This window comes from Pelophylax lessonae, assembly GCF_965119305.1.
Source record: "Pelophylax lessonae genome assembly, chromosome: 2".
Taxonomy (NCBI): Eukaryota; Metazoa; Chordata; class Amphibia; order Anura; family Ranidae; genus Pelophylax; species Pelophylax lessonae.
The window spans coordinates 542,203,660-542,229,526 of record NC_138769.1 but is presented as its reverse complement, the minus strand read 5'-3'; the positions used below and the strand labels follow the sequence as shown (position 1 = coordinate 542,229,526).

Here is a 25,867-nt window from a genome sequence, read left to right as displayed (position 1 = left end):
CTGAGGCACTCCAGCAACATCGCTGGATAAAGATGGAGTCAGGTTAGTATTATGGGGGCTAAAGGGGGCTGCTCACACAGAAGGTTTTTTTTATCTTAATGCATAGAATGCATTAGGATAAAAAAACCTTCTGCCTTTACAATCCCTTTAAAGTATCATCTAAAGGTTTTATATCCAGCTACAAATTATCTTCCTTCTGTTTTTTGGAACAGCTGCAGCTCCTGAAAACATATACATAGCTATCCAAAATGTCCTTTATTACAATAAGACAAGTCCTTTTTCTGTTTCTTATGGGGAAAATTGCCATGAGAGGATCATGGAGGCTGCTATTGATAAACTCACCTTTGGCAATGCTAGTTCTCTGACTGTCAGGTTGATGTTTGGCTTAAATGCTGTCTGAGTAGCTGACGTGAAACAAGGGAGGTCTAACACACATTTTAATGCATGGTTGTTCTGGGCCATTGATTAAAAGGCAATTGAAGCCTAAATTTAGCTGAATTTAAAAAAAAATCACCACAAGGAAGAGTGTTTACATTGAATGAGAAGTGTCCCTTGTTCTGGTGCCTTCTTTGTTGAAACAATCCGCCTGTGCTCCATTCATAGAGCAGTTCAGTTTTGGGCACCAGTTCTTAAGAAGGATATTGGGGAACTGGAGAAAGTACAGAGAAGGGCAATCAAACTGATAAGAGGCATGGAGGAGCTCAGCTATGAGAAAAGGAACTGAATTTATTCTCTCCTGATAAGAGGAGATTAAGGGGGATATGATCAACATGTATAAATACATAAGGGGTCCATATAGTAAACTTGGTGTTGAGTTATTCACTTTAAGGTCAACACAGAGGACATGGGGCACTCTTTACACCTAGAGGAAAACAGATTTTGTCTCCAAATACGGAAAGGTTTCTTCACCGTAAGAGCTGTGAAAATGTGTAATAGACTCCCTTCAGATGTGGTTCTGGCTAGCTCACTAGATTGCTTTAAAAAAGGCCTGGATTCTTTCCTCAGTGTACATAATATAAGTGGGTACTAATATTTATAGGTAAAATTGATCCAGGGAATATCCGATTGCCTCTCGGGGCATCAGCAAGGAATTTTTTTTTTCCCCTGCTGTTGAAAATTGGATCATGCTTTGCTGCGTTTTTTTCGCCTTCCTCTGAAACAACTGTGTGTATAGGATTGTGTATATGGGATTGTATGGTTTAGTTTTCTTTACTGTTTATTTTTTTTTGTTTGTTTGTTTTTTATTGGTTGAGCCAGATGGACTTGAGTCTTTTTTCAACCTGACTAGCTATGTAACTATGTAAAAGTTGTATTGTTCAGGAAGAATACTCAGTACTGTGTATGCTGCAAAAAGGGCACAGCTTACTAACATCAAAACATCATTCCAACGGTGAAGCATTGTGGCGGAAACAGCATGATTTAAGCTTACGCCACTGCCTCAGGGCATGGACCACTTGCCATCATTGAGGGGAAAATGAATTCCCAAATTTACCAAAATATCCTTCAGGATAATGTATGGGTGACAATCCACCAGCTGAAGCTTAGTAGAAGTTGGGTGATGCCGCAGGACGCGAAGCATCAAAGTAAATCCACCACAGACTGGTTTCAGAAAAAGAAAATGCACATTTTGGAGTGGCTCAGTCAAATCCCAGACCTTAACACCATAGAGATGCTGTGAAATTATCTAAAAAAAGCCATTCACACCAGACAATCTACAAATGTGAAGCAGTTTTGTAAAAATCAAAGCTGCTGCAGTTTTGTAAGTCAAAAAGTCCTCCTGAACATTGTGCAGGTCTGATCCAGAGCTATTGTCTGATTCATTAATATTGTCTTTTCATGAACATACAAGGTTATAATGCAAAAGTGCATTGTAAATAATTCCTCTTTTTGTTTCCTCTTGCTTTCTGTTTGCAATGTTTGTATAGTCCATTTGCAGCACTGCTTTGCAAAAAAATTGTAATTTAGAGTTTCTTTTTAATTTCGTTTTGGATTTAAAAGGCACATACAAACTTATTTGAAATCAGCAAATGTATGAGATTCTTTGAATAGCCTGCAGCTTCTGTGTTCTCACTGCCTGCTATGGCGACATTCAAAGAAGCTTGACAATTTGGTACAAGGATAGCAGCAGTGGCCATTTTAATGTTTGTTCATGTTATTCTACGCAAGGCTGCATACTCATTAATCAAAGAAGTCAAAAAATGTGCTTCTATCATAATGTGGCTATAATTCATTTTTAAAGAATGTTTCGAAAACATATTGCATTCTCTGCATCTAATTTTTCTCGCTAAAGCTAGTTATGCAAAATATATCCCCTAAATTCATTTTTCACTGTCATATAGTTGTATGTGATCCAGTTGAATCAATGCAAGCAATTGTCACTTTCACTTTATTTAAAATACAGCCCCCCTTACTGCAGCATTTAAATATCACTTTAGAGAAATGCTGCCTTTTCAGTCTTCTTTTAATTTGCTCACAGTTGTATTCTCCCTTTTCCCTTAGAGGGGCTTAAAATTCATTTATTTTACATGTGTTGCTTTGTTTTATAAATAGCAGTGAATCTGAGTGGTTTCAGAGATGGCATACAGCACCTATTTCTGCTCATACTGGGACACACTTATGTGTTATGATGTGGGGGCTTTCGCTCAGTGGTATTGCTTCACAGTGAGTACAGTCCACTCCAGAAATGCTGGACTTTCTGTCTTTCTGGAACACTTTTATTAACAAAACAAAGTTCACACATAACCTCATTTTCTCACGCAGGGGTTTCCACCATCTAAATTAACATAAATGACATTCCGCTTTATGGCTCTCTCTAGCAATGCTGCTGCTCGGGGCTTTTGCCTTGGTCCTCTGGACCATCTAACACAACACCTCCGTGCTGCTAGACATATGGCGCTTTTCCACTGCATGGAGCCGAACGGTTCGGCTCGCTTTTGTGCTTTTCCACTGGTACCGCATGGTACGGTGTAGGAACGGTTCGGTACGGTACGGTACGGTACGGCGGCGCTTTTCCACTGCATGGAACCGAACGGTACGGCTCTCAAAAACAGTACCACCTCGATTGTGGTTCCAAGAGGTACCATACCCAGTACCATATACCACAATCCTTTGCATGCAGTCAATACTAGCCACTGATTGGTCAGAGAATTGTTGTTATCCCACCCACTTAACTTTAGTACTACTTTAGTGGAAAAGCAAACCATACCGTACCGTACCGAACCGTTCCAACACCATACCATGCGGTACCAGCAGTGGAAAAGCAAACCGGGCCAAGCAGGGCCGAGTAGAGCCGAGCCGGTACTTGCAGTGGAAAAGTGCCAAAACACTGCACCTCTGCTTTCTTCCAGCTCCTTGCTGCTCTGTCACCAACTGCACCTGCACTGTGCAGACATGCACGCTCTGGCTGCTCAACGTAGCCTCTCTGACTCCTGAGGAAGGATTGGAGTCCTCCTGACCCCTGTACAGAGGCCTTGTGTCTCTTGGGTGGAGCCTCAAACTACTGTCAGGTCCTAGTTTTTAAAGGCTGTGAACACCTGCACACTCAGCCTGCTGGTTTCTGGCAAAACCTGGACACAAGTTTCGAGACTCCTTCCCTCCCAAAGCACTTCAAAACCTCCGAGCTCCAAACCCTGATTTGGAAATTACAAAACCCAGAGAAAGATGAAATCCCTCCTTTCTCCTCTCAGAACTGACATTCTGGAGCCCCTTAAACTTTATTCTTGAGAACCCTGTTTTGTTTCCTCCTACATTTTCACAGTGCCAGGGCCTTGTACTGCCACAGTGTACATGGGAAAATGATATGAAATGTTTACTACTTGTAGGTAGTGAAGGTCTTATTGATGGTCTATGGAAAGATTATTATACATTTTAGCGCTTTTAAAGGAAGTAGAGTAGCAAAAGATGCTATTTTTGCATGAAAAATTATACTTTTCCCAGTATGGAAGTGATTCCTGTAAAGTTCTGAGGTGTATCTAAACTTACTTTTGAAACCATGTTTCAGGTGTTGTTTTTTATTTTTCGTTTTTAGTTAATATACTTTTAAGATTAGCCATTTATATATTATAAAGCCTCCTTCCCCTTCACAAATCACTTACTTGTTATCAAAATTGTGGTGAAGGGTCTTTTAGTTTTTAATTGAGTCGAACATTACATTCATGCTTGGTATGAATCATTGGAATACAAATCCACATTACCAAATTATGATTTTGGGTGGAAAATATCCATTTTTTTTACATACTGCCTCCCAGTATGACCTAGATAATAATTACATCTCTAAAATTTAAGAGATTGTAAATGACCATGGTGCTGGAAATGTTCAGTCAAGCAGAGCCTTCCTCATGCACACAGATTAATTTGTCTAACAGTATGCAGTGTGAAAAAATGTGCCTTTTTTAGTGCTTGAAAGTCATAGCGTGTGTATAGCCTACTGCCTGCAGCGTGTCAAAATCAGACAGGCTGAAATACAGCAGCTATATGCACAATTGAGTGGTACTCACATACAGAGACGTATGCTCTGAACCTGGAGAGATGCCTGCCCAAACAGCAAAGAATTGGACAACTTTTGGAGCCTAGGAGTTACAAGTGGAGTATGTAACTCCTAGGTCACCCTGTCAAAACAAATGACAAACAGAAACATGCAACAGCTGTAGGCATATTCAAGCAGACCCCAGCACTGTGCCATATGTGTACAGTGGCGTTTGCCCTGAATGTAGAGCAGTGGTCCTCAACTCCGGTCCTCGGGGCCCACTAACAGGCCAGGTTTGCAAGATAACCAAATTACATCACAGGTGATCTCATTTGCTGCTCAGTGATTGCAGTATTCTAGTCTGCATCTCCCCAAGGTAATACTTGAAATCTGGCCTGTTAGTGGGCCCTGAGGACCGGTGTTGAGGACCACTGATGTAGAGGGCCCTGAATGTACAGGGCAAACGCCACTGTACACATATGGCACAGTACTGGGGTCCGCTTGGATATGCGTACAGCTGTTGCATGTTTCTGCTTGTCATTTGTTTTTACAGGGTGACCTAGAAGTTACATGCTCCACTTGTAACTCCTAGGCTCCAAAAGTTGCCCATTTTTTATGCTGTTTGGGCAGGCATGTCTGTGTTTATGAATCCTAAAAGAGTATGCAGCTCTTGTAAGCCAGAAGCAGAAACCTTCATATGTAATGAAGATATTGTGTATGGCTGCCCCAGTGGACATAATTGCAAATAATACATTGTAATAGGTGTCTCAATACATTAATATATAGTAGTATCGTTATTTATCTCAAACTGATTTCTTTAATACCTGTGCCTAACAAAACAGACTATAATCCCCCCTTAAATTTGTGAATAATAATAAATGCAAGAAAAGATTTTCTGTAACCACCACCAGGACTGCATTTAGTGTAAGGTACTCATAGACCAGTGTAGGTAATGATGAAAGCAGGGAAAGCTCCCAAAACCATTGTGGTTACCTTCTAGATGTACTCATCAAGGAGCAAAAGGATTGCTCCTACCTCCAACCTCTCATCTGCAGGAGTAAGAGCTGGTGACTCTGTGATTGTGTGCAGAAAACATACATTTGTATAACGGAGTGCACAAACCAGCATACAAAAGTGCTAAGGTGTTTTAGCCCACAGGGGCCTTAGTCATAATATACTGTACATTGTTAATGTTTCCTGGTGCCAGGGGCAGCCTAATTTCTACATCCTACATCAAAAACATTGCATGGTAAAGATGTGTAATATGTTTCAGTTATTCTGCTGTTTTAAACTAGCCACATAGAATCACAGCTGACTTATCCAGTTTTTTTTGGTTGTTGATTGCGTCAGCAGTAGGTGTCGGCTGACTGATGTTGGGAGTACTGAGCAAATCTGAAAGTTAACATTTGAATCTCCTTAAAGCTCCTTAACCCTAAGCAAAAAAAAATCCAGGAAGATTAGCATTGGGGACATACCCTACAGTCAATAATATGTGTCCCTTGTGCTGATATTTCTTCTTTTAGTTGAAATCCTCCTCTGTCTATCCCCACCCCCCCCCACCTCTGCTGCAATAATCTTCCAGTGTGTTGGGGATTATTACGACTAAATAGCTGTCAAAGGCTTTCATCAAGAGAGTCAGACTATGCCCACCACCCAAAACCCCTTTGGCCTGAGTCAACAAAAAAACGATATTAAGTCTTATAGGGATGTTGGCAAACCTATGTATTAATTTCAAACTCTTTAGAGAATCACACCCATATGTGACTATGCCCACCATTTCCGCCCAGCTGCTCCATTCATGTGTTCTAATAATGGAGGATGGGCAGATGATTGATAGGTGTGCACTCTCCATTTATAGCTCCTACTTCATTCATAAAACCGTAGTATGGCTTCCGTGAATGGAAGCGCTAGGCAGAAAAGGAGGCATAGTTGTGCTCTCTTCAAGACAGCCTGTGACAGCCTCTTAGTTCTATTAACCCTCGCAATACGCATAGATTATGGCAGAGGGGAGGGCATAGATAGAGGGGAATATCTACTAACAGGCATATGCACAATGCACACGTCTTACAGAATGTAGTTTATGTCCCTTGTGCTGATTTTTTTTTTTTTTTTTTTTTTTGGGGGGGGGGGGTGGGGGGTTTGGCTGCACTTGGGCTTTAAGATGAGCAGTATCAAAATAGTCGCCCTGCTCCTCCCTTCTCTCTAAGCCTAAACCCAAATGCATAACAAAGTGTCATGTACATTTGACATCCGTAGGGACTAAGGGTGGATGGATCATGCTTGATTGCTGTGTTCCTTTCTTATTTACCACATCAGATACCAAAACAGATTGGCTCTGGGACTGTATGACTTCCTTAAAAAAAATGTATGTATTAAGACTGCAAGGACGTGTATTTGCCATAACAATCAATTCGAGTCCACTTATATAGCCTAGACTAGACAGTTGCTATCATCAAATAAATGTATTTTCCTCTTGTTTTATGTTGTATTTGAAGGTGATTTTGTTTTTGTGGTGTTTCTGTATAGATTTTATTTAGAAATTGGTTCAGAAACTGTTCTAACACCTTTTTAAACCAAGCATAGACAAGTTTTGAGAATGTCACAGATAGATTTTAATATAACCTAGTTATTTTTTTAAATCAGCTCTTTTTTTTTTAAACAAGTAAAAGAGGAGATAGCAGTTTTTAAATAAGCTGGTAATGAGCAGGTATATACATGCATTTTATATTTGGGGATAAAATAAGTCAGCTGTTGAATTTTGAATGCAGAGACTGTTGGTACATGATAATTAGTATTTGGATGGAAATCAGAACTTTTGACATGTGCTGGGATCTGTTTTCAGTGATTGCTGTATGTATTTTTTATCAGCAATTTAGCAATGGGCGAAGTAGCTCATGACTCAGTATTTTATCAAAAGCTAAAAGATTGCCTAGTGACCCATTTATACTTTCCTCCCAGTCTTCTGATTGTACTCTTTAGTGATGCCTACTGCTTTCACTGTAAAATAACGCAGAGAATAAGCATTAGAAGTTTAGGGGTAGGTGTTTGCTAGAGTAGATGATTAATAAATACATCACAAACTGGGGAGCATGGTGTCCATTATAGATCTGTCTTATTTGCTATACCAGTTTTCTGAATCTAGATGTCTAGGTAATTTTAATTTCATTATTTATCAAGGGAAAACAGTTTACAGTCTCAAGCAAAAAAAAAAAAAAAAAATATATATATATATATATATTTTTTTTTTTTTTTTTTTCTCAAGCTCTGAATTTTGACCTTAATACATACAGTAGGATCCCTAAACATATGTACTATTCCCTGCACTTTATGTTGGCAAATGTGACCGCAAAGGAACAAATTGAAGGATTATAAAGGTTTAGTCTGCAATAGTATGCTGAAAAGGCAAAGAGTAATATTCTACCTGATATCTGATAAGAAATTACTACTTTAAATTTGTAATGATTTTTGGATTATTACCCTCATGAAATACTTACGAATATTATGAAAACGTTCATCGTGTTCCCCTATACTTCTTGTTAAAGCAGAGAATAGCCCAGGAGCAAGATAGTTCATCTATTAATAGGTGTGCATGCTTTTATCTGGAATAACAGTGACGGAGGTGCCAATTTTTATCCACCTGGTTCCAAGCTACAAAAAGTTTTTGGCTGGAATTGGTCAATAAGCATAAAATCTGAAACATGTCTAAAATGCCAACAACACTAACATTCTTTTTTTTATTTTAAATGTTTTTTTTTTTTCCTAAATGTAAGTCATTATGTGGTTGGTTGCTTTGGGCAATATAGACATCCGTAAATCACTTGGGATACCTGGGCTTTTCATATAATTTTAACATCTTACTGGATAGCGAAAATAGGAAATTACTATTAAGTATGCAGAGAGATTTCCTTTGCACATGTTGGCATTTTCAATCATACCTGCTGTAAGAGAGTCCTAAAGATGAACAATTAACATGCACAGTGCTGTTTCTTTCAGACTTAGAAAAACACACATGAATTAATTTGAATTAAATGCTAGTGAACCGAAAACTAACAATTTAGGAAGCTATCTAAGCATTGTATAGATTTGCATTAAATAGTAATAACTTTTTCTTTTTGGGTTTTGTTTTTAGCAATTAGTAGCAATGCAGGAGGAGTTAAACACCAAGAAGTGTGAACTAGAGAAAGCCAAGGAAGAACAAACGCATGCACAAGCCTTAGTGAATGTTCTCAAGGAACAGGTGAGTCAGAACCAAACTGAGACGTGTGCTGCTAAGCGGTAAATTGTACACAATCATTATTATGCAAACTGGAAAATGTACTTTGTTCGAAAAATTCAGCATTGCAGAACAAAGCTGTAAAGAAGGTGCTGCATTTTACATACTTTTCTGTGCTGGCCATTCTATTGCACTTTTTCATATACTGTTAATTCTAATCAGTAACTAAAAAAAAGTAGTGTTGGCAGATTATTAAAAAAAAAAATGGTTATCTTAGTAAAGTATTAGTCAGCCCTCCCATAAGTGATATATTTGTATTGGTGGCGTCTGGATGTCAAAGTTAGCCCCTGAATTCCTAGATGTCTTAGGCACTTCTGTGAGATCTCACTGCCATAATATCTATATTTTCAGACCCAGGAACTCAATAAATTTCCTAAAAGTTATAAGGATATACTGCAATAGACTAAGATCAGAAGGTGGATAAGGCCTAGGTATATCTCTAAGCTCATGTAAGCCACTGCAAGGTCTCAGTACTCGTGTGATTCAGATTCTGAGCACCTTACCCTTGGCTTCTGCTTTCTCTGCTCACATCTGTAATGTCAGAATCATTCAGCATGGCAATATGATGACTTCTCCTGTCCATTTAAAACCTGATTACATCAAAAACTTTATTACTGTAATGCAGTTAGGCTGCCTACATAAATATGGCCGTCTTTTTCATTTTTTATTTTTTTTTATCTTTTTATTTGCTGAATCTAGGGTTAAAGTGGAGTTCCACCCATTTTCGTAACTTCAGATCTATGTAATCCCCTTTAAAACGACTTTTACCAATGGAAACTTTTTTTTTTTTTTGCTAGTAAATACCTTAATTTCTGCTTTATTCCTCCTCTCCTCACTTCCGGGTCCGATCGGCGATGACACCATTCGGCGATTCACAGTGTGTGCTGGGATGTATTCCATTCCAGAAATCTCGCAGTATTACCCAGGAGCTGATCTGTACTGTGTGTATTCAGGCCGTTCTCTGCCCCGCCTCCTCTCAGTGAGCTCAGTAAGGATATAATGCTTTCAGTCCTCGCTCACTGAGAGGAGGCGGGGCGGAGGCAGGGCAGAAAACGGCCTGAATACAATGCATACAGTACAATTCACTGAGAGGAGGCGGGGCGGAGGCGGGGCAGAGAACGGCCTGAATACAATGCATACAGTACAACTCACTGAGAGGAGGCGGGGCAGGCACGGCTCAGTACAGCTCAGTTCCTGCGAGATTTCTGGAATGGAATACATCCCAGCACACACTGCGAATCGCCGAATGACGTCATCGCCGATCGGACCCGGAAGTGAGGAGAGGAGGAATAAAGCAGAAATTAAGGTATTTACTAGCAAAAAAAAAAGTTTCCATTGGTAAAAGCCTTTTTAAAGGGGATTACATACATCTATGTAATCCAACCTATTAAAAATGGGTGGAACTCCGCTTTAAAATAACCTATGTGCTGGCCTCATGCTACAGGGTAATCTGGAAATTATTAATAAATACCTTTACTAGCAAAATGTGACTGGAAAAACCTTGAGAACATTGTCAGCCAATAATGAGCAACTTGGTACATAGTCAACTACAAGAAGCACTGTCCACTGACCCTGGGGCTATATTTGCAGTCCATGGAAAACAGTATGGGAATGAGGGGAGTGTAAGATGTGGTTAAACCAGTGATTTAGTAATAACAAGCATTGTAAAACAAAGCCAGTTTATAATTTGATATTATTAACCAAAATGTGTTCTTCCATCAAGCAAATATGGTAATTTATAAATCCCCAAAAGTGCACATTTTATTCTGGCATGGTGATGGTAATTACCATCCAATCATGTGCAAGCATAAATGCTTTTTTTTTTTTTCCTTCTTATGTGTGATTGGCTATTCTTTGCAAAGTGAAGCTTCACCTCATTTACTAAACTCTTGAGCAACTGCACTTGCATAGTGTAGCTGTACTTGCAAATTGCACAGTCGATTTGGCTTTAGTAAATGAACCTCAAAGACTTTTTTTTAAATTTTGTGTATTTCTTTAAAACAAAAACCTAAATACATAAAGTAAAAAAAAAAGTTTTAATACAACCTTTTAAAAAAATAGCTAAAAGTAGTATGGGAAAGAAGCTATGGTTACCTAATATTTAAAAACCAATTCAGTAGGTGCAAAAACAAAGCTGGTCTTGTGAGGGTCCCACGGTCCAGGTATAATCTGCAGTTTGGCTGTCGGTATGACAGCTGGGTCCTGCTCTGCATATCAGGAGGGACAATAAGCACAGAGTCAGAAACAGGAACAAATTTACAACCAATTCCCCAAACATGTTACCCCAGGATTACCATGAATGCATTTTAAATGTGCACTAGAATTTGTGAGAATAAATGATGTTTTTTTATAGCGGCTGATTATGTTTTTAGTTATGTATAATACTATGTGTAACCTTTGCATACAGTTGTAGCTCTTAATATTTAGGTTGTAGGCAGTGTTGTTGATTTTTTAAAAATTGGAGCAAAGCAAAATGGGACTCATTACCCATGAGTTCTTGCTTTTATTTTCTTACTTGCACTAAAACGTTAGTTTAAATAGCCCTAGATAGTAGGGGGATTTCTTCCTTTTTACGATGATGATACTGCTTGTATTAGTGTATATCATAATTTTAATTAAATAATTATGCATCATTCCTGGGTGTTTACCACCTCTTTTTTTACAATAAGCCGTATATGAACCACAGAGTAATTTTTCTATAAAGACAAACAGTCCATTGCTGGAATTTGTAAAATTATTTTTTGCTCCTTTTCCAGTAGTACTGTTCTGGCAGTACAGCCTCTGTATGCTGTGGCAGGAAGACCTCAGGCTGCAGCGACCTGTGTTAATTGTGTAACCCAGCTGCCTCCATTTGTTTTGTTCCATATGGAATTGGCCAGGAGAAAAATCTTCATTGCACAAATTGCCCATAGGATATGGAAATCATATATAAGTCACTACGGAATTCATTCTATTATACAAAAATGTTCTTAGCTGATACTGTAACCTTGTAATATTGCCCTGTGCTGATGTGTGAAGAAGGAAAAATGCAGCTGCACTGGCATGTATTTTCAGGACACTTGAAAAGTGAGCAAGTTTAAAGCTGAATTTCAGACAAACCGCTAAATGCATAGCTCAAATATCATGGCAGACTGGCTTACCTGCTAAAGGATTTGTATTTCTCTTCTGCAAATCTTGTGATCTAGGCTCCCTTGTAAGACAGAACAGCCAGGTCTCTAACCACTTTAAGACCAAGTTTATTTCTGGCACTTGTTGTATACAAGTTAAAATCAGTATTTTTTTGCTGGAAAATTACTTTTTCCCCCAAATATCATATATATTTTTTTAGCAAACACCCTAGAGAATAAAATGGCACACGTTCTCTCATACGGTGTTTACGCAGAGGTTCTCCAAACGCAATTTTTTGGGAAAAAATACACTTCACTGAATTAAAATAAAAAAAACTAAACAGTAAAGTTAGCCAAATTTTTTGGTATTTTGTGAAAGATGATGTTACGCCGTGTAAATGGATACATAACATGTTAGGCTTTCAAATTGCACGCACTCGTGGAATGGTGACAATCTACATTACATAAAAATCTCCGTAGGCAACGATTTAAGCTTTTTTAATGGTTACCAGTTTAGAGTTACTGCGGAGGTCTTTTCCTAGAATTATCGCTCTCACTCTAACGATCGCGGTAATACCTCACATGTATAATCTGAACACTGTTAACATTTTCGGGCGCGACTTACGTATGCGTTTTCTTTGCTGCCCGAGCAAACAGTGCACTTTAAAAAAATGTTTTTGTTTTTGTTTTTTTACACTGTTCCTTTAAAAAAAAAATTCTGATCACTTTTATTGCTGTCACAAGGAATGTAAATATCCCTTGTGATAGTAATAGGCAGTGACAGGTACTCTTTATGGAGAAATATTTGGTCTAAAAGACCCCAAACCCCTCTGCTGCATGCACTTCAAAGTATTCCAAACGTCAAAATCTGCATTTTTGAATACTGACAATTTTTTAAATTCGGCGACGTTGGCTGCCGAGTAAACCGGAAGTGACGTTGTGATCCGGCTTTGTTCGGGTCTACAACCAGCCTGCAGACGTCCCGGCTAGTCTCTTGGGTCTCCCGGTGGAACGGCAGAAGGAGGCGGAAGTGCTTGTGAGAACAGCCGATCAGCTCTTTAGCAGCATCGATTGTTATCAAACAAGCTTTAAAAAACCAAACCGGGGTGATGCCTCAAGCTGCAGGCATCACCCCAGTACAACCACTTCAACAAAATGACGTATAGGTAGGTGATTTTGCTTGAAGTGGTTAAACACTCTACAGGCTATATTACAGTTAAGAAATACATCTGGATCCAGAGCCTATCCCATCCTCTGACTGGAAAACAGAGTAGATGTGGCTTACTATGGAGGTTATCCAAGTGCTCTCTCCTCCTGTAATCATGTTCCAGTGATGATCCCAAGAATAAGGCTTCTTGTCATTCTTTTTAAGGGGTTATAGTTTGATTTACAGACCTATGCTAGTTCATTTCAACACACAAAGATTCATGCTGCTCACAGGTGAGCCGGTTCCTCCATGCAGGGTGCTTGCCCAGTCGCAGCTGTGACAGTTAGAGAAAGAAAAGTCTGGATGGCTGCTCACCAAGCTGAGATCCAAAGCGCCTTTATTCATATAAAATCATAAAGACATCAAGAAGACAACATGTACAAGCAGGGGAGGAACGGCTAGCAACACATGTCCCCCACCAACCATCAACTTATCTCTCCATCCACCTCACCCCCTACCTCATTTCCCACCTCACAACAAATTCCTCCATTCGTCTCACTCCCAGAGCATCTCTCCAACCCACTTCATTACCAGAGCATCCCTTCAACCCACCTTACTCACAGACCATTCCTCCCACCTCATCCTCTGTAATCCAAGGTCAGTTGGAAATTTTTTGACGTAGATGTGGCCACTTTAAAAGGCCCAGTCACCATCTATGAATCTCTGAAACTAGTAGTAGTAACTTTATCTCTCAAAGATGACTTGATTTTTTTTTAATAATTTACTACTATTCTCCCCCTGAGAGGAATAAAAAAAAGAAAGAAGTGCCATTCTGTATCTTTCTTGCATTCAGTGCTCATAACTGACAGCCAAAATTGTTATATAGCAGGTATATATACAAATATTATATGTTGTATAACAGTTATGATCTCTTTTAGCAAACTAGGCGAAGTTGGTTTTTAGTCCTGGACTCAGGAAATAGACAGGTCAGCCTAATCTTGAGATGAAAAATCTGCTCTGGGGGGGAGAAATTGCAAGTGAATAACAGTAAAAGTACCTATCCATAATGTGGTAAGGGTGCATTTTTTTAAAAAATGTAATAGGGGAGATTAAAATTCTTACAAACAGCCATTCCTTTCTGTTTCTTTTTAAAGCAGAGCTAAACTGCACCTATACTTCCACTTTAGCAGGGCAGCGTTCGTAGGCTCCTTCGCTGGTGCTGATATCTTTTCCCCAGCCTTTTCCGGGTTTGGGGTCTTTGGTTAACTTGATTCGCCAGTGCAGGATGACATATCTCCTGTGTATGCACAATGTACATTGTATGCCCAGTGTACAGTGTAAAGATGATTGTGAGGGGGAAGATAAGAAGCCTTTTTTGAAGAAAAGACTGTATCAGCTTTAATTAAAGGATATGTTCACCTTCTGGAGCATGTTACACCCATATTTAGGGTGTAACGTGTAACATTCTCCAGACCTGCCCCCAAGTGATCTGTGTGTAGCACCCTCCTAGGTAGGTGCTAGTGAGAGAGTATAGTTTTGAGCTATGTTTGCTTACCAGAGGAGCTGCAGGTAAATCTAAATTGCTCTTTGCCTACCAGGGAGCAGGATCTATTAGTGAGGTCTGCGCATTGTGTTCCGTATGCGATTCATTCTGTCTGACAAGTGTTTCATGCTGGTCCAATAAAGAAGCATGTTGAACAGTGGGAGGAAACCTGACGCATGGGTGCATAGTCTTTTGATACAGTCCTGATGATTGACAGAGGGCAAGTTGCCTTGGTGCATTCTGGGATACTGTATAAAAGCTAGGAGCCCATGTGCTGCAGGGTCTTTGGCTGGAAAGCGGAGTTCCGGAGAGAGGGGGGCAGCTGCCTCCTCCTCTGTAGAGGTGCCATGGGGTAGCAGGAGGTCCTCCTTAGGGCCAGAGGAGTGGTGGAGAGGAGCTTAACCCAGAGGTCCAGGAGAGCTGACTGAGAGGGAAGACACTGGAGACCCTGGGAATACAGTATCGTGAGTACAAGGACTCGTGTCAAGAGGCCGGACCTGAGGGGGACCACCCCTGCTAGTAGGACAGTCAGTGGACGGGTGTCAGCCGAAGAAGAGAGAGAGGATACTAGGGAGAGTGTCCTGAAGATAATTAGTTGCTCACCAAGTCATCTTAAGGATAAGAGGCTTAATCCACTTTTATCTGAAGTGGCAGGATGAATCACCAGCCTGGCTGTTCCAAATCCATAGCAAAACAGAGAAGATAGGAGTCCTCAATCACTGTGAATAGTTAAGGTTGGAGTATCCTACTATTTCCTTCTCCTATCCCCAATTTACAATAAACCACAAAACAACCAAATACCCATGGACTGATCATTGGAGTGTGAGCCAAGGAGAATCAAGGACTTGTCCTTACATTATGGCGGGATGCTGGTAACCAGGGGAACCTACAGAGTAAATATCAAGCACTCCTTATGGGGGAAGTGCTACATGTTAACCGGTTGCCGACCGCCGCACGACTATATACTGCGGCGGTCAGCCCCGGCCAGGCAGAGTGACGTATCGATACGTCACTCGCCTGTCACTGACTTGCGAGCCTATTGCGGGCGGGCGCGCGCCCGCCGCGGCTCGTTCACAGACAAGTCAGTGCGTGTGTCCGGCGGACTCGATGTCCGCCGGTCACACTACGATCGCTCCTGTGAAGGGAGAAAGGCGGAGCGGCTTATGTAAACAAGCCGCCAGTCATTCTCCCTGGTGTAAAAATGAAGATCTGACAATTCTACTATGTAGAACCGTTGATCTTTGCTTTTACACCAATAGCCATGTCCCTGCACAGTTAGAAACACGCCCCTAGGACACACTTAACCCCTCCCTGTCCAATAAAGTTAACCCCTTCCCTGCAAGTATCATTTTTGCAGTAACAGTGCATATATATATAGCACTGATTACTGTAGTAATGTCACTGGTACCCCCAAAAGTGTCAAAAATGTCAGTCAAGGGTCCGATCTGTCCGCCGCAATGTCGCAGTACCGCAAAAAAATCGCAAATCGCCGCCATTGCAGTGTTCTTCAGGCATCCAAAAAAAATGAACACTTTTTGCCTGCAAAAAGTTCTTTTTTTTAAGTGAACTTAAAGTAGTGAAGTAGTTTGCACTTTGCCGCTTACATTTATTTAGTAAGCCCATGAGTGTGTTCACGTTTAGTTTAGTTTAGTTTACAGTGCAGTAGGTCCAACATATGCATGGATGACATGGGAATTAGAGATGTACAGCATCTATCAAACATGTTGAATAGTAAACAGATTTTTGTTGTTCAAATGTGAAATAATTCCCTATGAACCAGAAACCAATTTCAAACTCCTAAGGAATTTGAAATCATGTTTATTATACTGTATTTGGCATATCCATTGCCATTACAAACACGCTTCACTAAAAGTGGCTTAAAACCTGATTACAATTTGCTTTGTTTAAATTTGTATTTACAGGACAGATTATAGTGGGTGTATGATTGACTTAAAGTGGTTCTAAAGTTTGTGAGATGCTATCGTAGAGGGGACAGGCAGATTCTCTGGGATGGAGATCTTTCTAACTAAATCCTCAAGTTTGGGGATCCAGTGAATGATTTGAGTTGAGTGATTAACTTTTTTGTAAGTAAAGTCAATTAAGTAAATGTACGTAAAGACTGTAAGTGGAGTAAATGATTCCAGGTTTTAATAAAATAAAAACACCCTTTATTCCAAAAGCAAATAAATAGTTTTAGTAAAAGTCCCTGAATCCGTTTTTATTTTTTCTACCTGTAATTCAGTGTTAATCAGCACTAGAAGGGAATGGGCTCTTATTGCGTTACACAGTGGTAGCAATCAAACACTGTGAAAAAAACATACAAGATAAGACCGCACAAGATTGACCTCATCGATGTGCTGCATCAGTATCCAATCTAGCAGGCAGAACTTCAACAGCCATTTTCCCCCAATATTAAGCCAGCAGATGGATAAGCAGCATCATCAGTGTTTCAGGGAAAGCAGACTTTTGAACCCTGCAAAAGGAGAATGCTATAAAGAAAAACAAAATATATACAGTATACATGTGGCATAGGCTATGGTTTTTGCCTGGGGATTTGTTTTACAATGTAAAAAATATTGTATATACAGTATAGGAACAATACATCATCACAATTGAGTTGCTATTTGAAGGTGATTATACATTGTTACTATGCTATCTTATCATGCAGTGGCATTTTCCATTGCAATTACAGTGTCATAGAATTCTAAAATGGCTGTTATTATTGTTATTTTCATTAAATAGGTCATTTTACGTCAGATTTTATTGTGTCATATAAATTGAATTTTCAGTTGAAGAAATGCTTGGTTAGAACATGAGGTTTTTAGCTTTTCAAGTTGTCTACAAACACAACCTCCAGATGATTTTCTTTCTGGAGTCCTGAACACAAGTGTGGTCACTGTATTCACACGCTCTATCACCCTATTTACTGTACACATGTTTGATAACAATTACTTATATTAATGTGTATATATACAGTGCCTTGCAAAAGTATTCATGCCCGTTGAAATTTTCCATATTTTGTCATGTTACAACTAAAAACGTAAATGTATTTTTTTTGCATTTTATGTGATAGACCAACACAACGTGGCACATGATTGTGAAGTGGAAGGAAAATGATAAATGGTTTTCAACATTTCTTTACAAATAAATATCTGAAAAGTGTGGCGTGCATTTATATTCAGCCCCCCTGAGTCAATACTTTGTAGAACCACCTTTCGCTGCAATTACAGCTGCAAGTCTTTTTGGGGATGTCTCTACCAGCTTTGCACATCTAGAGAGTAACATTTTTGCCCATTCTTCTTTTCAAAATAGCTCAAGCTCTGTCAGATTGGATGGCAAGCGCCTGTAAACAGCAATTTTCAAGTCTTGCCACAGATTCTCAATTGGATTTAGGTCTGGACTTTGACTTGGCCATTCTAACTCATGAATATGCTTTGATCTAAACCATTCCATCATACCTCTTGTTGTATGTTTAGGGTTGTTGTCCTGCTGGAAGGTGATCCTCCACCCTAGTCTCAAGTCATTTGCAGACTCTAAGAGGTTTTCTTCTAGGATTGCCCTGCATTTGGCTCCATCCATCTTCCCATCAACTCTGACCAGCTTCCGTGTCCCTGCTGAAGAAAAGCATCTCCACAACATTATGCTGCCATGTTTCACAGTGGGGATGGTGTGTTCAGGGTGATGTGCAGTGTTAGTTTTCTGCCACAAATAGCGTTTTGCTTTTAGGCCAAAAAGTTCAATTTTGGTCTCATCTAACTAGAACACCTTCTTCCACATGTTTGCTGTGCCCTCCACATGGCTTCTCGCAAACTGCAAACAGAACTTCTTATTGCTTTCTTTCAACAATGGTTTTCTTCTTGCCACTCTTCTATAAAGGCCAGATTTGTGGGGTGCACAACTAATAATTGTCCTGTGGACAAATTCTCCCACCCGAGCTGTGGATCTCTGCAGCTCCTCCGGAATTACCATGGGCCTCTTGGCTGCTTCTCTGAATAATGCTCTCCTTGCCCAGCCTGTCAGTTTAGGTGGACGGCCATGTCTTGGTAGGTTTGCACTTGTGCCATACTCTTTCTATTTTTGGATGATGGATTGAACAGTGCTCCATGAGATGTTCAAAACTTGGGATATTTCATTTTTTTTAACCTAACTCTGCCTTAAACTTCTCCACGACTTTTTCCCTGACCTGTCTGGTTTGTTCTTTGGCTTTCATGATGCTATTTGTTCTCTAAGGTTCTCTAACAAACCTCTGAGGGCTTCACAGAACAGCTATATTTATACTGAGATTAAATTACACACAGGTGGACTCTATTTACTAATTAGGTGACTTCTGAAGGCAATCGGTTTCACTAGATTTTAGTTAGAGTTATCAGAGTAAAGGGGGCTGAATACAAATGCACGCCACTCTTTTCAGATATTTATTTTTAAAAACTCTTGAAAACCATTTATTATTTTCCTTCTGCTTCACAGTTACGTGCCACCTTGTGTTGGTCTGTCACATTAAGGTGTACGTTTAGAAACCGGTGTTAATTCTTGCATTATCACCGTTCTTTTAACACTCTCTGATTTTTACTCCTGCTCTGAGACTGTTTAGTAAACGGTGTTTTGTTGACTCCAGGTCTGTGATGAGCGGTGTTAGCTAGCAGCGTGTTAGCACTGTGTTAGAGAGTGAAAGGAATTGGGGGAAGGTTTAACTAGCTGCACAACAGCTATCCTGTATCCATGTAAGGATCATGATTATTTCCCAGAGCTGTTGAAAAATAAAAAATAAACACATGTAAAAGCACATACACACCCTGACTAATATTATAACGTATAATTTTACATATATTCTCTTTTTAAACTACTATTCCTCTACCATCCTCCAGGCCAAAGAGTCATAGGTTAATCCTTTAGAACCGAGTTATGGGGTTATATAATATGGGGTTTTATAATATGGGGCTTTATATAAATATAAAAAATAAAAAAAAACATTTTAACCACTTGCCGACCGCCGCAAGTACATATACTGCGGCGGTCAGCCCCTCACTGGCAAAGTGACGTATATATACGTCACTAGCCTGTGAGGCTCTGGGAAGCGAGCGCTCACCGCCGGAGGCGTGCTCCCGCGTGGTCACGGACCCCCCCGCACGTGTGACCGGCGGACCCGATGTCCGCCGGTCACTCTGCGATCGTCGGTGCAAAGGGAGAAAGGCAGGCGGCTGATGTAAACAAGCCGCCTGTCATTCTCCCCTGTGTAGAAACAGTGATCATACGGTTCTACTATGTAGGACCGTTGATCACTGTTCCTACACCTCAAGCCACAGCCAATCACAGTTAGAATCACGCCTCTAGGGACACACATAACCCCTCCCTCTCAAAAAAGTTAACCCCTTCACTGCCAGTGTAATTTTACAGTAACAGTGCATATGTATAGCACTGATTACTGTAGAAATGTCACTGGTAACCCCAAAAGTGTCAAAAATGTCAGTCAAGAGTCCGATCTGTCCGCCGCAATGTCGCAGTCCCGCAAAAAAAATCGCTGATCGCCGCCATTACGCGTATAAAAAAAAAACAACAAAAATCTTTCCCTTTGTTAGTAGACGCGATAACTTTTGCACAAACCAATCAAAATACGCTTTTTGCTATTTTTTTTTTTTTAACCAAACATATGTAGCATAAAACAAATTGGCCGAAAATGTTAAAAAAATTTAGATTTTTACATTTTTTTGGGGGGAATTTCATATAAAAAAATGTGAAAAATATTATTTTTGCAAAATTTACGCTCTTTTTTGTTTATAGCGCATGATCAAAAAATCACACAGGTGATCAAATACCACCAAAAGAAACCTCTGTTTGTGGGAAAAAAAGGACGTCACATTTGTTTAGGTACAGCGTCGCACGACCGTGCAATTGTCCGTTAAAATCACGCAGTGCCGAATCGCAAAATAGGCCCTGGTCAGGAAGGGGGTAATATCTTCCGGGGCTTAAGTGGTTAAACCTATACACACCTTTTATTAAAATAATAAAGATTTGTTTTTTCTTTTTTTTTTTTTTAATTACCCAGTTATCCCACACACCTTAGCTAACTGCATTTATTTCCAGATACATTTCTTTTTCTCTTTTAGGGCCGGTTCACACGATGCCCACACATGAATCACACAGAAATGTACTGTGCATTCCTATGCGATTCAGACTGCATGCAAAATGCACTCCATTTGCGATCTGCAACGGGTGTCAATAAAAAATTAATGACACCCCAAATGCAGGTTGCAAAGGCATTTTCCCACACTTGCCCACACTGGACCGCATGGTACAACATATCTGGTTACAGTGCGATTTAAAAAGTAGTGAATGCACTACTTTTGGTGCAGCGTGGTGTGATTTTAGCCCTTTCAAATTAAATGGGCTGAAATCACACTGCACAGAACTACATGTAAATGCACAGCTGGTTTCTGTGCAATTCATATGTAGGCATCATATGAACCGGTCCTGAATTGGCTAAAATCGCACTACGCTGCACCAAAAGTAGTGCATGCACTTCTTTTTAAACCTCACTGTAACCAGATTGCATGGTACAAAATTACCATGCAATCTGGTGCAGGCAAACGCACTGCATTTTCAACTTGCATTTGGGGTATCTTTACCTTTCTATTGACACTCACTGCAGATTGCAAATGGAGTGCATTTTGCATGCCTTCTGATCGCACAGGTGCATTTCTTTGTGATTCATGTGCTGGCATGGTGTGAACCGGCTCTTAGAAAATGTACATATCAATCCTACGTGTCAGCTGCCAAGCATCAGACATGCTAAGGTATACATTAATCTTTTTTTTCTTTTTTTTCAACCAGTGAGTTAAATGAAAAAATGACTTGATTCACCCATTCACACACTCGATGTATGTGGATGGGGGAATCCTTTCCACTGAGCTATTGTGTTCTGACGGCAGGGAGCAGAATACTGATCAGTACTGCAGGCTATACCTGGCAGCACTAATTGATCAGGGAAAAACCCCACAGGCCGTTGTACAGATGTGAATCTACCACTCAACTTCTGTACAACCAGCCTGCCCATACATTGATCGAATTTCAGTTGGTCCCTGCTGAACCAGGCAAATTTTGATCCATGCTGGCTTAAGATAAGCAGTAAGAAATATGCGCCTCTGTCATTGAGGTCTACTGCTCTGAGTGCTGCAGACACAAGGTTCTAGATGAACACATACCCTGCAGTCTCTAATAGTGTTGTCCTGAATCACTTACTGACCACAATGAGCTATGAAATTCCTCTTCTACACTGAAAAGAGGCCTTAACACCTGGTCTGACTTGGTGTTAAATTCAGGGGATTTAACACCCAAGTTTACACTGGTTTTAATTTTTTCTGAACTTAAACAGGTTATTAAACAGGTACATTCCTAACTAACACTGTAGTTATCACAGAGACAACACATTTGGTTCCTACCTTAGTTAACACGGTTTACTAAACACATCTTAGGTAATTATCACCCTGATTCACTGTGATAAGGCTTAACACCACTTAACACCTGTTTAACACCGGTAACTAAACGTACACCTAAATGCCAATAAAATACATTTACATTTTTGTTTGTATCATGACAAAATGTGGAAAATTTCAAGGGGTATGAATACTTTTTTAAGGCACTGTATCTGTGTTTTACTGGTAGTTATCACTTTAAAAAAGGTCATATCTGTTTAATGTACTTATAGATTATAGATTTACATAGTTGCCAACATTTCAAAAAAGTTCCAGCACCTTTTTTTGCTGTGCATTCAACAAGCCACTGTAGAATGTGCATTATGTGTGGGACATTCATTTAAGCACAGAGGCTATTACAGTATGTGAAGGAAAGGAGTGCAATGTGTACAGTGGTATGTGAAGGAAAGGAGTGCAATGTGTACAGTGGTATGTGTAGGAAAGGAGTGCAATGTGTACAGTGGTATGTGCAGGAAAGGAGTGCAATGTGTACAGTGGTATGTGCAGGAAAGGAGTGCAATGTGTACAATGGTATGTGCAGGAAAGGAGTGCAATGTGTACAGTGGTATGTGTAGGAAAGGAGTGCAATGTGTACAGTGGTATGTGTAGGAAAGGAGTGCAATGTGTACAATGGTATGTGCAGGAAAGGAGTACAATGGTATGTGCAGGAAAGGAGTGCAATGTGTACAGTAGTACGTGCAGGAAAGGAGTGCAATGTGTACAGTGGTATGTGCAGGAAAGGAGTGCAATGTATACAATGGTATGTGCAGGAAAGCTTTGTGTGCAGTGTATGACAGTATGTATTGGGAAATGAGTACAAAGTGTATGATGTTCTATGCAGGAAATGAGTGCAGATGGTTTAACGGTAGGTAATATTTGCAGGAGCGGAGTGAAAAGATTCTAACAGTGGGCAGTATATACCAATGTTTCTCTATCGCTCATTGACAGACGTAGTCCTCGGTGATTCAGCACCTTCGGGTTATGTCGCCTCCACAGGAGTAGGAAATAAAATGCTCTGGCCACACCCTAGGGGCAGTCCCCGAGGGTATATCCTCTCTCTCTCTGCCACAGCAAATCAGCTCGCTGAAACGCCAAGGACCATGAGTCACGGCGTCCGTATTGGTCGACAGCCCTCCAACTTCGGTGGAGAGGGGTACTGTCAGGAGTTGGCGCCCGCCTGGTTCCGGTATGGTGAGTAGTATGTTCCCCCTTTCCCCCTGACGGGTCTTGTGGTGAACGCGGGCCCCTCTCTGTAATGGTAAGGGATGGGTTCCCCTCTATCCTATAACATAGCACAGATCCCCCTATATTGAGTGTGATTTGTGTGTACAAAAAGCCAGCAGGCTTGGTTTGGGAGCTGACAATCTAATTACAAAGTATGTTTAAATGATTGTAATATGTGGCAGCACTGGAATCTTACTGTGATACTAGAAGTATCCTACCTGTCAGAAGCCACAGGACATGTATGCGGCTTGCCAGGTCATTCCTCCAGCTGAAGCATGTCTCCCGACGGCCACGCGGTTCCGCCAGGGTTCGGTACCGCCGGTCAAGCTGATCTCCATGAGAGAAAGATTTTGCGATGCCTAGTTACTCTGCAGGACGCCGCTATGCTGTAACAGACCGCCGTAGATCGCACGAGGCCGCCATTTTGGCGTAGCCTCGTGTCTGCAGCATGGGGGCGGCCATGTTTGAGGTGACTCAAACACCTCGTGGAGCTAGGGGAGGCGCCGGAAGGCGTGCAGAGGGGCGGAGCCGCCTCCTTTCTTCCCGGGCAGCCAGCCAAAAGACTTCCTGTTTGTGGAGACAGCGCTGTAACCTGTTGCAGTGAACTCTGAGCATCAAGTGGTGAGCCTGGGGGTCTATCTCTCTCTCTCTCTCGCTCGATAGGGATCCCTAGCAGGTAACACTGAGGGGCTTTTGTGGCGCTGGGGGTCTGGAAAAAAAAAAAAAAAAGTTTTTTATTTAAGTTTGGATTGAAGTTTCCGGGTAGTTACTGGAATAATCATGGACCCTGCCACACAAGTACCCCCACCTGTTTCCCTTGAGGGGGCCACGGGACCCGCCGGTGCACAGAGTATGGATGCATTTACAGCAGCTTTGGAGTCTTTGGTGGCTCGGGTGGAGACGGCCTGTCAGGGACGGGGGTCAAGAAAGCGACCCCCGCCTACCCCTATATTATCGGACACTTCAGACTCAGAGTCTGAGATGGTCATTGCAGCTGCAGGTCCCTCTGCAAGGGCTGTTGTCTCAGGTAAAGTTCCCTCAGACAGTGAGGAGGACGTTAATACTTCCGCCATAATTCGGGAAGAAGCATTGGTGGACGCGCTAGTTGTGGCGGTTCAGGAAACCTTAAGACTTGAGGTTTCACCGGCAGAGGCAACTGAAACAGAGATTCCCTTTGGTACTAACAAACCCACCAAGACGGTGAAGGTTTTTCCTGTACCCAAGTGTTTTGGTAATAAAATTAAAGAAGAATGGGAGCATTCTAAGCGTACCTTTACTATTTCCAAACGCATTGCTAGACGCTATCCGTTTGAGGAATCCCTCATTAAGAAATGGACGGTACCACCAGTGGTGGACCCACCTATTTCCAGGCTGAATAAAGCCACGGTTATCCCAGTGGAGGACACTTCGTCCTTTAAGGATCCGGTGGATCAGAAGGTGGAAGCGGAGTCCCGCACTATTTTTTCCCTGATAGGGTCAGCATTTAGACCAGTAATTGTCATTGGTCTAGTCTCCCAGACACTTACGGAATGGGCGAGATTGGTGCGCCAGGACCTGAAGGGGAAAGAGATCCCCCAGGGAACATCTGATTTAATGGAACAAATCATACAAGGACTACAGTTTGTCTGTGATGCAGCCTTGGATGCTACCCCCCTATTGGGGCATGCATCTATGTCAGCGGTAATCCTCAGACGTGTGCTGTGGTTGAAGTGCTGGTCAGCGGACCTAGGTTCCAAAAAGACCTTAACGAATCTCCCCTTTCAGGGGAATCGCTTATTTGGGGCCACCCTAGATGAGATCATTAAGGATGCCACTGGAGGCAAGAGCACTTTCTTGCCACAGGCGGCTAAAACTAAGGGACCTCGTAACAAGCGAGGACCTTTCTTTACTGCCCATAAAGGGTTCGTACGCCCGACTGGAACTAGCGGGAAAGGCAAGGCTCCTCCAGGAGGGTTCAAGAAGGGCTGATCGGACAAACAAAAGACCGACTCAGCCAAACCCGAAGCATACACAGCCTGAAGGTGCGCCCCCACCCGGTTTGAGGGTGGGGGGACGTCTTCACCGGTATTCAGGGCATTGGATCGGGCATCGATCACTGCTACCGGTGCGATTCTTCCCTTCCAACATTTAAGTACTACAGGGAGTGGCAGTTACCGTTCCCTGAACAGATCTTTTCCTTTACCTTTTCCAAAAATTAGTCTCAGTTCCCCACAAGAAACGGATCCGGTTGAACAGACAGGCCAAGAAGCCTCTAGCCAGGTGACTTCGGTCCCGGAAGTTCAACCAGAAGAGATCACCGTTCCTGATAGGAATCAGGTGTGTGATAAATGTGTGGGAACAGAGAATGAGCAGACTGATGGTCGGGCCAGATAGCTCTAGGGCCGCCTGGTTCAGATCCAGTCAACGCCAGTGGTCCTAGAAATTCTAGGCTGGCCTCGTCTAGCCGGTCTGGCCGACTTGGACAGACTGGTCGCGGACATTCCTTGGGAACTTCGTCTCAGGGAATGTCTGCGGTCTCAAGGACCAATCTTCCATCGTGCTTTACAGTCGCTGGTTTTAATGGCCTGGCCATTGAGACCCAGGTACTGAAGGATAGAGGGTTGTCAGCTTCAGTTATTCCTACCCTTATTAAAGCAAGG

General features: G+C 41.4%; 1 protein-coding gene across 2 annotated transcripts in view; it reads left to right on the top strand.

Annotated features, from left to right (window-relative positions):
• ENOX1 (ecto-NOX disulfide-thiol exchanger 1) overlaps nt 1-25,867 on the top strand; it is a 321,535-nt gene that overhangs the window by 252,206 nt on the left and 43,462 nt on the right. For both annotated transcript variants that reach the window (XM_082245942.1, XM_082245941.1), the window contains exon 11: nt 8,595-8,702. In XM_082245942.1, coding sequence (XP_082102068.1) covers nt 8,595-8,702 — 108 coding nt within the window. The remainder of the gene's footprint in view (nt 1-8,594; nt 8,703-25,867) is intronic.